Source organism: Mastigoproctus giganteus, chromosome 8 (genome assembly GCF_048544385.1).
Source record: "Mastigoproctus giganteus isolate SK-2022 chromosome 8, ASM4854438v1, whole genome shotgun sequence".
Lineage (NCBI taxonomy): Eukaryota > Metazoa > Arthropoda > Arachnida > Uropygi > Thelyphonidae > Mastigoproctus > Mastigoproctus giganteus.
Genome location: NC_143582.1, coordinates 131,824,359 through 131,840,027, shown reverse-complemented (window position 1 = coordinate 131,840,027; position 15,669 = coordinate 131,824,359). Strand labels below are relative to the sequence as shown.

General features: G+C 39.2%; 1 protein-coding gene across 2 annotated transcripts in view; it reads right to left on the bottom strand.

Moving 5' to 3' along the window:
- The window catches only part of LOC150081824 (ATP-binding cassette sub-family C member 8-like), a 1,084,700-nt gene that overhangs the window by 558,566 nt on the left and 510,465 nt on the right, over nt 1–15,669 (bottom strand). For both annotated transcript variants that reach the window (XM_090378918.1, XM_090378919.1), the window contains one exon: nt 15,184–15,505. In XM_090378918.1, coding sequence (XP_090235044.1) covers nt 15,184–15,505 — 322 coding nt within the window. The remainder of the gene's footprint in view (nt 1–15,183; nt 15,506–15,669) is intronic.

The window sequence follows — 15,669 nt, the reverse complement described above, 5'->3', positions numbered from 1 at the left end:
ATTGACAAATGTAAAGTACTACATATGGGAAACAGCAACCCCAGAGCAACGTATCAACTCTGTGGTACTACACTGACAGTGGTAAAGAATGAAAGGAACCTGGCGGTGGTTGTGCAGGCAGATATGAAGTTCTCTGAGCAATGTAGACAGGCTGCAAGAGTAGCTCATGGTGCATTGTTGATGATATATAGGAATTTTTCTAGCAGGGATAAGGAGGTGATTATTCCCTTTGTATAAGGCAATGGTCAGACCACACCTAGAGTACTGTATACAGGTCTGGAGGCCTCATTTCAAGAAGGATGTAGAGATGCTGGAACAAGTACAGAAGGGCAACAAAATTAGTGAATGGAACAAAGGGGTGCTCTTACGAAGAAAGGCTTAAGTTTTGCAAATTACAGTGTCTGGAGACTAGGCACCAGCGAGGTGATCTCTTAGAGGTGTATAAAGCCTTGAATGGTTTGAGCATGCTCAATGCTGATGGGATTCTTCCTCTTGCTGAGAATAATCACCTGAGAGGGCATAAATTCAAACTGAGGAAAGACAGATGTACGATAGATGTGCGGAAATTTGCCTTTAGCCAGCGGGTGGTTGGTTGGTGGAACAGACTTCCATCCCTTGTCGTGGAAGTTGATAGCCTAAATAAGTTTAAGGCTCAGCTGGACAGGTATTTCGAACAAACAGAGGGGTGAAGTGGAAGTGGTTTTTTTTTTTTTTTTTTTTTTTGGCTGATGCTGTATAAGCTTGCTTTCTTGCATCAAATGCCTCTACTAATGCTAATGCTAACTACCTCAGATCAGAAATACTTTCTGGTCACAGCAATAGACTTTGCTGGGGCGTTTGACACTTTATGGTGGCCAAGCGTCCTAGCCTGACTCCGGAAGGCCAACCTACCGTCAAATCTGTATTAAGTCAAATCCTATCTGTCAAATAGGTTTGTGACAGTCTGAATACAAGAGAAGTATTCAGAGGATGACCACAGGGCTCAATCCTGGGTCCACTCCTATGGAACCTGGTTTTAGATGGCTTTTTGAACCTGGAACTCAGCGACGTTGTCCCCCTAGCCTATGTGGAGTGGATGATGTGGTTCTGAAGCTGCCTGGGGGGTGGGATCTAGGGCACAACTGGAGAACACCACCAACAGAGCAATAGAAACTCTAGAGGACTGGACTAACAACAATAACTTGAAGATCTTATCCTTGAAGACAAGATCTATATTATTAAAATGAACCCTATATACCAGATGATCCCCCCCTCAAATCAAGATACAAGGTAACAATTAAGCTTACCACTGAATTAAAGCACCTTAGAGTCGTTCTTGACAAGAACCTGAGATTTACACCACATATAGTGCACTTATGGAAGAAAATTAGAGGACACTCCACACTTTTTTGTGCAAATCACATGCAAGGAATGGGGTTTGAGGAGAAAAACCGACAGCCTCTATAAAGCTATTTTCCTGCCAGGGATTACTTATGCTGCTGGAATATGGTATCGCAAGGCCACCAGTGCAGTAAACGGGAAAAAAATTGAAGACTACGCAGCGACACATACTCATAACCATCTCGAGAGCATGTAACACTGTAAGTACCCACGCACTCCAGGCCCTAATGGGATCCCTCCCTCTGGACCTGGAGATTGTTAAGCTTGGGCTACTCTATCAACTGACCAAAGGCAGAACAGCAACATGCCTCAACTACACCATAGATCTGTCAAATGATCCCAAAGTAGAAAGGAACCGTCTCTCTGCTTACCTCCAACAAACTTGGCAGGCTCACTGGGAGACCTCCAGCAAAGGTGCAATAACTAGAAAAGTTCTACCTAACATATGGCTGGTATACCCGGATTATCCACAGTGGCCCTCACCAGGACTCAACACCACCTACCTGCCGATGGGACACGGGGCCATTAGAGACAAACTACAAGGATTTGGACTGAGTGATACGTCGTTTTTGCCTCTGTGGTGAACGTGAAATGTGGGAGCACCTAATGTACAGTTGCCCACTATGTGAGGACCTCTACTGCAGGTTCATTACTAGAACACAGCTTAACCTCTGTAATCAAGAAGACCTCGTCATAACTGAAGTTGACACATACAAGGCATTCGTGCAGCTGGCCCAGGACCTCTTCACTAAAAGAAGGATGCTCCCACAGCCTCAACCACTGCAGTAAACAACCATGCCGTGCAGACCAGCAGAAAGTCTAAACAACCACAGAAACCTACCCAGATGATGAACTGACACCAGGGTGAAACAACCAAGGTTGTCATAGAAATTGTCTACCTGAAGTGACAATCCCTATGACAACCCACAGATGTATCCATCTGACGTGACAATCTCATTCAATACACGGACATGACATGAATAAGGTAACTGGACCTGACCTGGAAGTGACCAACTAAAAAAATAAAAATAATAAAAAATAAATCACACTGTGACAACCTGATTAGACAACCTGAACAAGACTACCATGCAAGGGCTCAGAGAAATGACTGCAGCACATTGCTGCCACCTAGCCATATGGCGATCTGGGCTGGTAACCTTGACCAGCTTGCTTTCACTCCAATTCTTTGGCAGAAGGGGAGATGGCTTGCTGGCTTCTCCTTCTCCTCCTCCTGCCATCCCCTCTTTCCCTCTGGTGGGGCATGCCCCACTGACTGCAGGGAGCCATCTATCCTATCGGCCCCTTACTTCTCTTTCTTCTCCCCAGCCTTCAGTCTCCCTATCATTCTCTTGACTATACACAGTGAAAGCCCCCACACATCCAAATTTAAATTAACACCAAAATTATTGCCCACCCAATTAGGCCTCTAGAACTTGTCATTTTAGCATACAATCCCATGGTCATTTCGATGAACAAACCCCACATCACTATCTCTTAATAGTGATCTTGCAATAATACCACTGCGATTATATATTTTTTTTTAGGACCCAGCTGCTGAAATCCTAGGAAATTAGGCGGCGGGACCTGCCAGAGTATAATAAATTTCAAGGTACACCTGGCCAGCCTCCTCGTTTGTATAGTATGGACAACGTCGGGTCCCATCAGGGGCACAACAGCCAATAGGCCAGAAGAACAATGGACACAACATACTACACAACACATGATCCACACACTTTTAAATCTCTGGTCTTGACAGAGTACTGTCCCTTGATACAACAAACACTCATGGAGATGGGAGAAATTCCAGGTGCCGTTTGACCCTCAACATACTTTGTACTTGTCTCTGGCCGAATTGTATACCAGGGACCCGTAATCTATTATATAATTATCTTAATAGATATAATTATCTATTTTGTAACCTGTTATATGTCTGGGTCGTACAAGCGCATGGCAAATGCATATTTGATAAAAAAGTTGACCTTTCTGGTCAACTTTTTTATCAAATACGTCACAAGAATTTTGTGTCTGCCACTGGAATAGCATTTTGTCCAAGCCTTAGTTAAGGTTCAGGATGAAGATTATTTTACGACAAAAGTGTATGCAAACGGTCTTCTGCGGCGAGAACCTGAATCCATTAGACAGTGCCTAGGAATTTAGGTGATCAATGGCTTTTTGCAGTTGTCTTTCACTAACCCTCATGTTGCATGACTCAAAAAATATGCTAAAGTCATCAACAGAGAGCGCACTGTTTACAGCTGGAGGAAGTTGTTCTGTGATGGAATTTACTTTGATGGCGAAAAGCATGACACTTAATACTGATCCTTGTGGTACTCCCTCCTCTTGGCAGAAGGGATGAGAGAGAGTGAGGATCCCACATGAACTTGGAAAGATCGATTGGCTAAAAATTTTTAATAAAAATGGAGAGATGCCCTCTAAGACCAAGGCTATGCAAATCTTTTAAGATGCCAAATCTCCAAGTTGTGTCATACGCTTTTTCCATGTCAAAGAATACAGACACCAAATGTTCACGTTTTAGGAAAGCATCCCGGATGGATGTTTCCAATCTAATAAGATGGTCCAGAGTGGACTGGTTCCTTCGGAAGCCACACTGGATGTTGGAGAGAAGGTTATAAATACCGTATTAAACAAAAATTAACCATTTTCTCTACGATAGGATTTTGCACAGACAGCTAGTCAGAGCAATAGGATGATAATTAGTAGTGACTTTAGTATCCTTTCCTGGCTTAGCAAAGGCAAGAACGATTGCCTTGCACCAGGAATCCGGAAACTGCCCTTCAATAAAGATTCTGTTATATAGAAGATTTGGGTGAAAGATGCTTAAACATTTCATAATGGATGCCATTATGAAATGTTTCCAAGGCAAGTGCTGTTGGAAGAGCACTTGCCTTGGAAAGAATGAGAGCTCTTTTCAGTTCCTGTATAGTGAATGGCCCGTTGTAGGGATAAAGGCTCTTAGACGTAAAATTAAGTGCTTGTTTTTTGATTTTATGTTTCAGGACCAGGAACTCTGGGGAATACAAAGATGTCGTAGAGATGTTAGAAATGTTGCCCCAAGAGAATTTTGGCTATTGCAGTTGGATCTGCAATAGTGTATCCACTATAATCTAGGATTGAAGAAGTGTGTGATGTATATATTCCCTTCATTTTCCAGATTTAATCCCAGACCAATTTAGTACTAGTGGACTGAGTAACTGATGAAGTAAAATGGATTCACGATTACTTTTGACTCTGACGGTGGATGTAGCATGTTTTGGCTCGTGCACATTTAAAGGCTATAAGGTTGGTCGTGGTAGGATATAGTTGGAATATCCCCCAGGCTGTTTTGAGCCTTTTTTGCTGCTGTGCACTGTGAATTCCACCATGGTTTGGGAAATGGTGGAAAGTGGGAAGTTGTTTTTGGAATGGCATTTGCAGCTGCTTGGTCAATATTTTCTGTGATGTACGTGACTGCATCATTGATGGGCAGACAGCACTGAGGTCAAAATTTGCCTGATGTCAGAAGGCAGTCCAGTCAGCCTCATCAGTTTTCCACCATGGTAACCTGAAAGGAAAACATGGTCTCCCACTGTGTAATGAGGTTATCACAGGGAAGTGATCACTTCCCGAAGTGGGTTCTCTTCCACTTCCCAAGTGAGTGAAGGGAGCAGGGAAGGGGAGCAGATAGAGAGATCAATGGCAGAAAAGGTACAGGCAGGCACGTGGAAGAAGGTGTTTGTTCCCACATTTAGAAGGGAAAGGTCATTGTCATTGAGCATATGCTCTATGACTCGTCCCTTTCCACTGTTGCTAGCACTACCTCACAGGGTGTTATGTCCATTAAAATCACTGAGAAGTAAGAAAGGAGGAGGCAACTGCATTACAAGATCATCAAGGTCTTCCTGGGAGATGTCAGTCCCAAGTGGCAAATAAATAGAGCAGACCGTTAATAAAAATCCCACTGTAAGGCGAATTGCAACAGCCTCTATGCTGGTTGTAATTAGCAAAGGCTGAATTGGGGTCTGGTTGCCCAGAAGGATAGCCACTCCTCAATGTGCAGGACCATCTGCAATTCTATCCTTATGAAATATTGTGATGTTATGCATGGTGGGGTCATCATTTGCCTTTAGACAAGTCTCCTGCAAGTAAAAGCAAACTGGCTCGTGCTTTTGCAGGAGGACCTTGATGTTATCAGTATTTCGCTGAAATCCTCGACAATTCCATTGTAGGAATTTAGCCATTTTTTTTGGCTTGGTGGGTCTATCAGGCGGCTTCTGAGGTGCTGAGGGCTTACTTTTGTAGTCTTGGATTTATCTTTTTTGGGGAAGTATGGATGCTGTCCCCATGTCCATTTCTTTCTCCGCAAAGAGTTCCAAGACTCATTCGTCCGGTACCTCCTTGTCCTCTACATCCATTGTTTCTGGTATTACTGGTGGCTCTTCTTTACCACATTGTTTTGGTAGGGCTGTAGAGCACTAGGAAGTACAGATATAGGAGTGGCAGCTGACTGTGTTTTTTTTTTTTTTGGTGGGCTTTTGTGAACTCAATAAATAGCATGCAATCAGAGTAAATGATTCTCTTGGTGGTATAGTCATCTCAGTTTGTGTACCAATAGTGCACTTCGCAGAAACCTTCTGAGCATATGAAGGCTTGCCACTATTTATTGGTTGGATGCATTTTCTAGCCTCTGGGTAGGAGATATTTGGATCTCTTTTTCATCCTTCCACTGCTGGCATGCTCTGGAGTAGGCAGGGTGCTCTCCGTGGCAATTTACACATTTGCACACAGTCTCCCACTGTGTAACGAGGTTATCACAGGGTTGTTGTTGTTATTTGTTTTTTAGGAGCATTAGCAACTAAGGCCATATTGCTCCGAGGATATGCGGTGGTCAATCCCTGACTTTCCCACATCCTCTGTATTTGGTGGTGACGGGCTCGAATCCCGGTCTAATCAAGAAGCATGTGCTACGCACTTTTGCTCCTTCCCACCGGGCTACGGAGGCGCCTTATCACAGGAAAGTGATCACTTCCCGAAGTGGGTTCTCCTCCACTTCCCGAAGTGGGTTCTCCTCCACTTCCCGAAGTGGGTTCTCCTCCACTTCCCAAGTGAGTGAAGGGAGCAGGGAAGGGGAGCAGATAGAGAGATCAATGACAAAAAAAAAGTATGGGTAGGCATGTAGAAGAAGGTGTTTGTTCCCACATTTAGAAGGGAAAGGTCATTGAGCATATGCAATTGTGTGGTTTGGAAGCTGAACATTCCTTGCTCTCGTGGTCTTTCGCACCACACCGAGCACAGTCAGGGTTACCATGACAGGCTGTTTGTGGCTGTATTTTTGGCATTTAAAACACCTGAGTGGGTTTGGAATATAAATCTTCACTGGGCAGTTTAAGTACCCTGCCTTGATGGAACTTGGAGGCCGTGGGGTGTTAAATGTTAGGATGAGAACTTGGGTAGGGACGACATTCCCATCCTTTCACATTGATATTCTTTTGACAGCTGTCACCTCCTTGTTCTTTCAATTCAGAGCAGATCTCTTCTTCAGAGAAATGAAGAGAAGGTCCCACCGTGAAATGGCACCTTGTGAAGAGTTCAAAGTTTTTTTTTGGGGGGGGGGGTTACGGTGATAGGTATTCCCCCTATTGATGTGGCTTTCGGGATTTTTTCAGTCTGTTTCATATTTGTAACTTCGACCAAAAGGTCGCCAGAATGCAGTCGTTTTGAAGATTTAGGTGATTCTGCCAACCCTTCTAATCCTTACTAGATAAAGAAGGGTAACATATTCCCAATTGACTGTTCTCCAGCGGAATGGAGAATGAGGAAGAGCAGTGTCACTGATGGTGGTGTATCCTCAGTTCCGGCTCTTTTTACTGAGGTGTTTTCTGTGGTATCATCTCGATTAGGTAGGGGACTTGTTGGGCCCCCCCCCAGAAGAAATAGGATTTAAATTACTTATATGAGTAAGATAAAAATTTCTGATACCCTAAGTACCTCACCCACCGCAGAGCCCTACGAGGGATCGCCCACTCGTGAACTAGCGGGTACTGCGTACATGAATGGGACAGCAAGTTCGCTTTGAAGCACCATACCCACGTTTCCAATAAGTCTTGATCCTATCCCAGGACCAAAGGAAGGGAGACTTATTGGAACACAGTTGACCCTAGCAGTAAGAACCACCCGCTGATTGATCCCAGTCGGGCCAGTCCGGGACCACGAGTCTTGTGGTCCCGGACTGGCCAAGCCTTGATACACCAAAGTGGTGTATCAAGGCTGGGCCCCTCAACCACCAGGATCTCCCTTTCCGAGTTTCCACACGTCGTGGTGCATGGCTGCACATGCCAGATTCCAATGATGTAATCCTGGAACCAAGGTATGGGCATTGGATCCCAGTAATGCTAATCTGGAAGACAAGCAACATCACTGGGATGTCCCCTCAACATGTACAGGTGCCCACGTCGAGGGAGTTGAAAACAGTATGGTTGGTATTCCCTACAAGGGTGGTGCACTATGGCCATTGATGCTGATGCGCCAAATAAATCCCCAATCAACCAATCCGTACAAGGATGTTAACAGTCCAGTGATGAACTTTGAATATGTAGGTCAGCTGCAGCAGGAATCAATGGGCTTTAGAGGAATGCGAGGTTTGTGGATCTTTGGAAGCCCATAAAATGGTGGAAGACGGCAACCCATCACAAGAAGTTGGAAAGTACAATTTTTGAGATCTTGTTAGATGTAAACCAGCTGTGTATCAATTTGTTGATTTTAGGTTCTATTCTCTCCAAAACTTTAACAGGAGAGTCCTGTATCCATTCATATATATCGTGATTGTGTAGGAGAGAGAGAGAGAGAGAGAGAGAGAGAGAGAGAGAGAGAGGGCCTTATGTAAGTACTCAGACCTGTCCATAATTAATGTGCTGACCTCTATCAGCAGGTAGGACACGATCGGGTCGTCTCTCCTGAGTGACCTAAGAGCTTCTTGTTGGTGGCAACTAAGGTTTGAAGTGATGGGATGGATATGTTGCAAAATAGAGGCAGTTTTAAAATGGATCTCATTCGCGGTTTCCTCCAACAAATGAACAAGGGATGTCTCCACTTGCATGGCTAATTGTGTGATGGGAGGTTTCCGTGGCAAGATGGAAAATTTCATCCCGAAGGTTAAAAGTTCATTCTGTTTACTGGATAACTGTTTGCTGTTTAAATTCAAAATAAAACATGAGTTATCCTCCAAGTGGCCTCTGTGTGTGTTGTTGGTGTAGGCCTCACACAGTAAGTTGTTAAATTTATTCTGCTGGCACAAGCGGTATATCTCAGTCTTACAGACCTGTGATCCTACCACGGAAACCTCCCATCACACAATTAGTTATGGGAATGGAGGAAACTCCATTTGCCAGAGGAAACTGTGAATGAGATCCATTTTAAAACTGCCTCTATTTTGCAACACATCTGTCCCGTTGCTTTAAACCTTACTCAAGAAAAATTGAAGAAAAAAAAAAAGGGCTCACTCAAGAAAAAGTTTAGCTAGGGATTATCCTCAGTTAATAATTTAAAATGGTCTGCTAAATTTTATCAAATTAATATTTTTAATAAGGTGTTCAGATAATTCTCTCCCTTTAAAACTGCCTTTATTTTTGCAACATATCTGTCCTTTCGCTTCAAACCTTACTCAAGAAAAATTAAAGGAAAAAAAAGGTCTCACTCAAGGAAAATTTTAGCTAAGGATCATTCCCAGTTAATAATTTAAAATGGTCTGCTAAATTTTATCAAACTAATATTTTTAATAAGGTGTTCAGATAATTCCCAAATTTGACAAGGGGTTGCTGTTGTTTACAATCAGATTCCACCTTGTATATTGGGCTTCTGGGGTCTTTGGATTAGGATCACTGGCTGAACTCTATTAGATTTCAAGACCTATGGATTATATTACAAGTCCTTTTTTTTATTAGTTTTTAATTTAATTTAATTAATTTAAATGTGGATGGCATCCCAACTCTTGCTCGGACATAATAGGCATAAGAGACAAATTTAAACTGAAAAAGGATGGCTGTAGGATAAATATTTGAAAATTTGCTTTCAGCTATTTTTATAAATCACAGGCACAGATTTCATGTTGTGCTTAAAACATCAGGGGAAGAATTCGACCTTTACCGATGCACGATGACATTAGGTTGCGATTTCCAGTCTTGTTTGGGCACAATAACACAGTAATTCTATCTCTCTTTGTTAGTTTTTATGTCCACTTTGTTGGGTGCCTTTTTGACTTCTGTGACTTATCGGGGAGAAGTTCCTAGGATAGGATCAAAACAGTTGTACTTTATAGTCAGGCCACACCTGGAGTACTGTATACAGGTCTGGAGGCCTCAATTGAAGAAGGATGTAGAGCTGCTGGAACGAGTACAGAGAAGGGCAACAAGATTAGTGAATGGAACAAAGGGGTGCTCTTACGAAGAAAGGCTTAAGTTTTGCAAATTACAGTGTCTGGAGACTAGGCACCAGCGAGGTGATCTCTTAGAGGTGTATAAAGCCTTGAATGGTTTGAGCATGCTCAATGCTGATGGGATTCTTCCTCTAGCTCAGAATAATCACCTGAGAGGGCATAAATTCAAATTGAGGAAAGACAGATGTAGGATAGACGTGCGGAAATTTGCCTTTAGCCAGCGGGTGGTTGGTTGGTGGAACAGACTTCCATCCCTTGTAGTGGAGGTTGATAGCCTAAATAAGTTTAAGGCTCAGCTGGACAGGTATTTTGAACGAACAGAGGGGTGAAGTGGAAGTGGGGTTTTTTTTTTTTTTTTTTTTGGCTGATGCTGCATAAGCTTGCTTTCTTGCATCAAATGCCTCTACTAATGCTAATGCTTATAGGATCACAGTATAACAGTTGTACAACTGTTCATCTGTGAATTCATCTTCTTTTAATATTATGTTTTGCAGAAATTCAGGAAAAGCTTCTGATGCCATAAATGCAGATTTGTCTACAGGACTAACATAAGATATCCCATGATGAGCCTTCCATCTCTAAAGCCACCCTTCAGAAGCTCTAAACGTGTTATCATCTCCACCAAGTAGCTTTGAAATTTAAGTGGTGCCTGTGCTTTAATAATATTACCCCATTTTATTTGTAATCCTTCACTATTTTTCTGCAGAAACCATTTGTATAAGCAATGATCCACATCACTGTTTTCACATAATCTACTTTTCTTTCTTTGGAGGCCTACTTCATCTTCTACTGAGTGTATGAATGAATGTAATTTTTCTCCCTCTTTATCCAACCACAGATTGTTCCTTCTGGAATTTCACAGTTGCAAAATATACTGTATTTTGTTTTGCCACTCTTAAATCTTTCAATAATCTTTAACCTTTCTTCAACTGTATATTTTTTTCTTTTGGTGGCCATTATTTCAGTCCATCTGATTTACTAATTTTGCCATGTATTTATTTCTGATGACCTAGAATTTACCATGATTTGAAAAAAATAGATCAAAACCAAACTATCAGCCTACCATAATGCCAAAGTAAAGTCACATGATTTCTTCATAAATCGTTTGTCAGTTTAGCCCTTAGCAGTTTTTCCTATCCTAAGTGTAACTTCTAGTTGAAGAAAGGATACCATGTGCTGTTGTTTACAAAAATTTACTTTTTTTGTAACTAATGTAGTGCACTTAACAAATGGTAGTTGCATTCCCCTCCAGAGGTAGCTGTTTGTAATTAACATTCCACTGATATACTCATTTATTGCATCTCTAGCTGAGCAATAAATTAGTATATCGGTGCAATAAAAGAAACTGGCTGTCTACAGTAATTAGTCTCAGACGAGTCTTGTTTTTTTAAAAAAATTACTCTGCAACCTAATACTGAACATATCAAAGCGAATATACAGCCAATTTTTGGCTAATTTCTCCTCTCGTAAATACGGTAGTAGAGTGTACAGTATATCGCCAGGGGATCACATCTGGTGAGTATGGGCTTGGCACACCCAGGGTCCTGAGCTGGATATCATCATTCTTCTCTTCCTTGGTGATTCCCTTCTACTTCTCTCTCTCTTAGGGTAACTTAGCAATTTTTTTTTTTTTTTTTTTTGGCTGGGGCAGCAAAAGCCTCAGGTTTACTTCTACCATATGGATAATAACAATAACACACATGTGTGTACATATGTGTGTGTGTGTGTATATATATATATATATATATGAGTTAAGTTAATAATGGTAAGAGTTTTTTTTAAAGGTAAAATATGATATACTAGCTTATCAGGTAAACCATAAACCATGGCGGGTACCCAACGTGACCTGGAAAAAATCAATCTATGCCATGACATAAGCAATAAATTATAAACATATATAAAAATATATAAAAATACCATTAAAATGTTAGTTATGGCAATAAGATACATTGCAAGGGACTTTTTCGAGGGCTAACCCTTACAATGTATCAACCATAATTAACGAGCTATCCGTTTCTGTAGTCATCGTCCAGCATAACTATGTCCTAATATACGTAAAATAGTATTAAGTTAGAGCCAAATGTATAAATTTTGTAGTAGTTAGAGCCAAAAGTATAAAATTTGTAGTAAGTTAGAGCCAAATGGTAGTAATAAAATTTGTTAATTACGTTCGACTTTAATAACTTGTTTACTAGCATCCCACATAACAGCCTAAAAACTGTGTTCGGCCATTATTATGATAAATACAAAAATATCTTACCCTGTGAGGAACACTACTGGGATGACCTTTTCAACCTTTGCATCTTCAATAACTATATATTTAATGGCAGTAATCTTTATAGGCAACATACAGGGATACCGATGGGCGCATGTAGCTCATGCATTGTGGCAAATTTATACCTACACCACTTCGAATATAATTTTAAACAAAATATGGTTCTATACAGATATATTGACGATTTGATAGTTTTTAATATGCCTGACTTCCATACGGAAGCAATCAAATATTATCCGCCTGAATTAACATTAGAACGCACCAACACTAATAATTCCAAATCTGCTACCTTCCTTGACTTGGATATAAGGATAGATAACAATACTGTACACACTAAACTGTATGATAAACGCAAAAATTTTCATTTTAATACTATTGACCTCACTAACTGGAACTCGAATATCTCAAAAAGGATACATCGCAATACCCTAATCGCGCAAAGCATCAGAAGAATACACATATGTAACCAGACAGATTATATTATAGATACACTCATTGAATTCAGATCCAAGCTTTTAGAAAATTACTTCCCACACCACATAATTACAAGATATATGTACAGAGCTATATTGATAGCAAACAACAAGGGGAATTATAACCTTAACGCACAGAGTATTATAGATAAAGTCCTAAACAGGCGCTAATATAACATAGCCTTTGTAAAATTTTCGTAGGTGTTTCTTTGGCTTAGATAAATTTCATTGGATATGTAATTATGTAAATAGTAGGCACTGCCCATGGAGTAAGTTACATATAGCTTACTCGCATTAAAAACTTGTACCTATATTTGCTCCATGGGTAGGAACTTATTCTGTAAACTTCTATTATTACTTCGAGAGATACTTATTTGACGGCTTTTCTATGTGTAATACTATACAGTATATTAAATAACAGCAGAGGGCGCTGTATGTAATTATACTTATTTTATCACTTAACTTAACTATTACATTTCCTAGGGGGGGCTGCGATCGGTAGTTATATATGCTACACGCGCCAATACATGTGGTTTTCTAGTACCTTGGCCATAGGGTAGTAAGCATTCTAATTTTAATCTTAAATCATTCTAACCAGGATACCTTACTATAAGGTTACATCCTATGTTAATTATTTTGCTTTTTCTTTGCTGTTTAACTTTCACTTTCTTATCCCTATTTTTTCATACCTCGTGAACTATTAGAGTATTCGAGGGGGATTGAGGTACTATATCTATTCTTATACCTTTTTCCGTTCGCCTTTGTTAGCTATAGCTCGCACTGTTATTATTTTTATTATTTTTGATTAGACTACCGTGGCAGCATTTACTATCAACTACGCACATATGCCTAACAATAATTATAGCTCTTTCTATAATTTTAATTTAATTTAATATTTTGGCTATCCGTCGGGCTAACAGTCATCTTGCCAGTTTACTGCTAAATTTGGGATTAATTAACAAATTTTATTACTACCATTTGGCTCTAACTTACTACAAATTTTATACTTTTGGCTCTAACTACTACAAAATTTATACATTTGGCTCTAACTTAATACTATTTTACGTATATTAGGACATAGTTATGCTGGACGATGACTACAGAAACGGATAGCTCGTTAATTATGGTTGATACATTGTAAGGGTTAGCCCTCGAAAAAGTCCCTTGCAATGTATCTTATTGCCATAACTAACATTTTAATGGTATTTTTATATATTTTTATATATGTTTATAATTTATTGCTTATGTCATGGCATAGATTGATTTTTTCCAGGTCACGTTGGGTACCCGCCATGGTTTATGGTTTACCTGATAAGCTAGTATATCATATTTTACCTTTAAAAAAACTCTTACCATTATTAACTTAACTCATATTCATACAGACCGATGTAATGTTTAATCGTCCTAGATGGCATTAATTGGTTATGTTACTACTTAATATTTATTATAACATTTATATTTATTATAACATTTAATATTTGCTTTGTTATACTTGGATATATATATATATATAAGAGGCACATTATATTGAGATTGCAGTGTATATCACAAAAATTACAATCTACAAAAATTCAAGTCTAATGCCAACAACTATCTTCTGTATGCTGTGAGATTTTTTTTTTTTTTTTTTTGCTAATACTGTATAAACTTGCTTCCTTGCAACATTTTCCACTACTAATGCTAATAAAATTAAGTAATTAATAATTGTTTAACTATATTTCAGCATCTGTGTAAAATCAACTTTCATAATTTTTAACAAGCTTCAACATAACTATCTTATGTTCAGTATTATTTGTCCCTTTTACAAAATGTCACCTTTATTTACAAATTTTGGGAAATTAAGTCATAAGCACGCTTAATATAATTCTGATTTATTCACGTGGTATAAGAACATTTCATTACATTATTTTATCTATTTTCTTTACTTAATTTTACAACATTGCAAGACTCGCCTCTTCTCAAATGGGATTTTTTTTTTTTTTTTTTTTTTTTGGAAATAAATTAAACTTTAATTAATTAGGATCATACCAAACTTTGTATTAACCACACAAAAAAAAAAAAAAAAAAAATACAAAGCAACAGCAACATTTCTCATGAGTTAAAAATGGACTTTGTAATAATACAGAATATGTACTAAATGAATATGTTGTATGTAGAAAAGCCTATACTTTAACAGGGGAATAATACATGCTTCATATAAATGAAATTTTGTATACACTGAGTTGTATCAACAAGATTTTACTATATCTCGTATTTAGAACCTTAAGATTTTCATCTAATTCCTCATCTTAAATACATCTGGCTGGAAAACATTTCCATAAAAAATTGTAACACATTCCTACAATGAGGTTTTGGAAATCTCATCAACTGTTGGGATAAATTTTTGAAAACTTGTGAGCAGTTACATTTAGAAATAGATTATGTGCCTCTTTGGAACTACACATAATTTCATTTATGTACCTCACTAACTTTCAAAAATAAAATGCTGGAGGTTTGCTTTCATAATACCAAACTTATTTTTAAACAATTCGAAAAGATTCTCTTTTGCTGCATCATGACAATTAAAATAGAAAGGGATAAAGTAAAAAAAATCATGTCAATAAATTTTATAATTTGGTGACACTGACCTTCTCTTAATTCATCATCCTCTTCCTCTTCCTCAATCAAATCCTCAGTGCGAGCTGAGATGCGTGAGTTAAGTCGTGATGGAGGACATCGCCATGAACGCCTGAGAACACTTGCAGAACTTGTACTGGAACGGGACCTTAGGCTGTCCACGGATTTCATACTTTTAAGAAAATTATGTCCTACTGATGTCTGCTCTTCAGGATCTGAGGATGGTGGAAGAGAATCATCATGGTCACCCCAGTCATGGCATGGAAGAGGACTTGAGGGATCATGAGACATCTGACGTGTAAGAGACACCAATCTAGCCCTTGGATGGATATCCTAAATATTTAGAAAAGAAAAAAATAAATAAACAATTGTATTTTATTTTCTTATGTAAAAAAAAATTCTATAATGGAAAAAAAATATATATATATATATATATTTTGTCATGGCAGTGCTGTAACTGTCTCATTACCCACAACAGATGTCTCAATATCGACAAT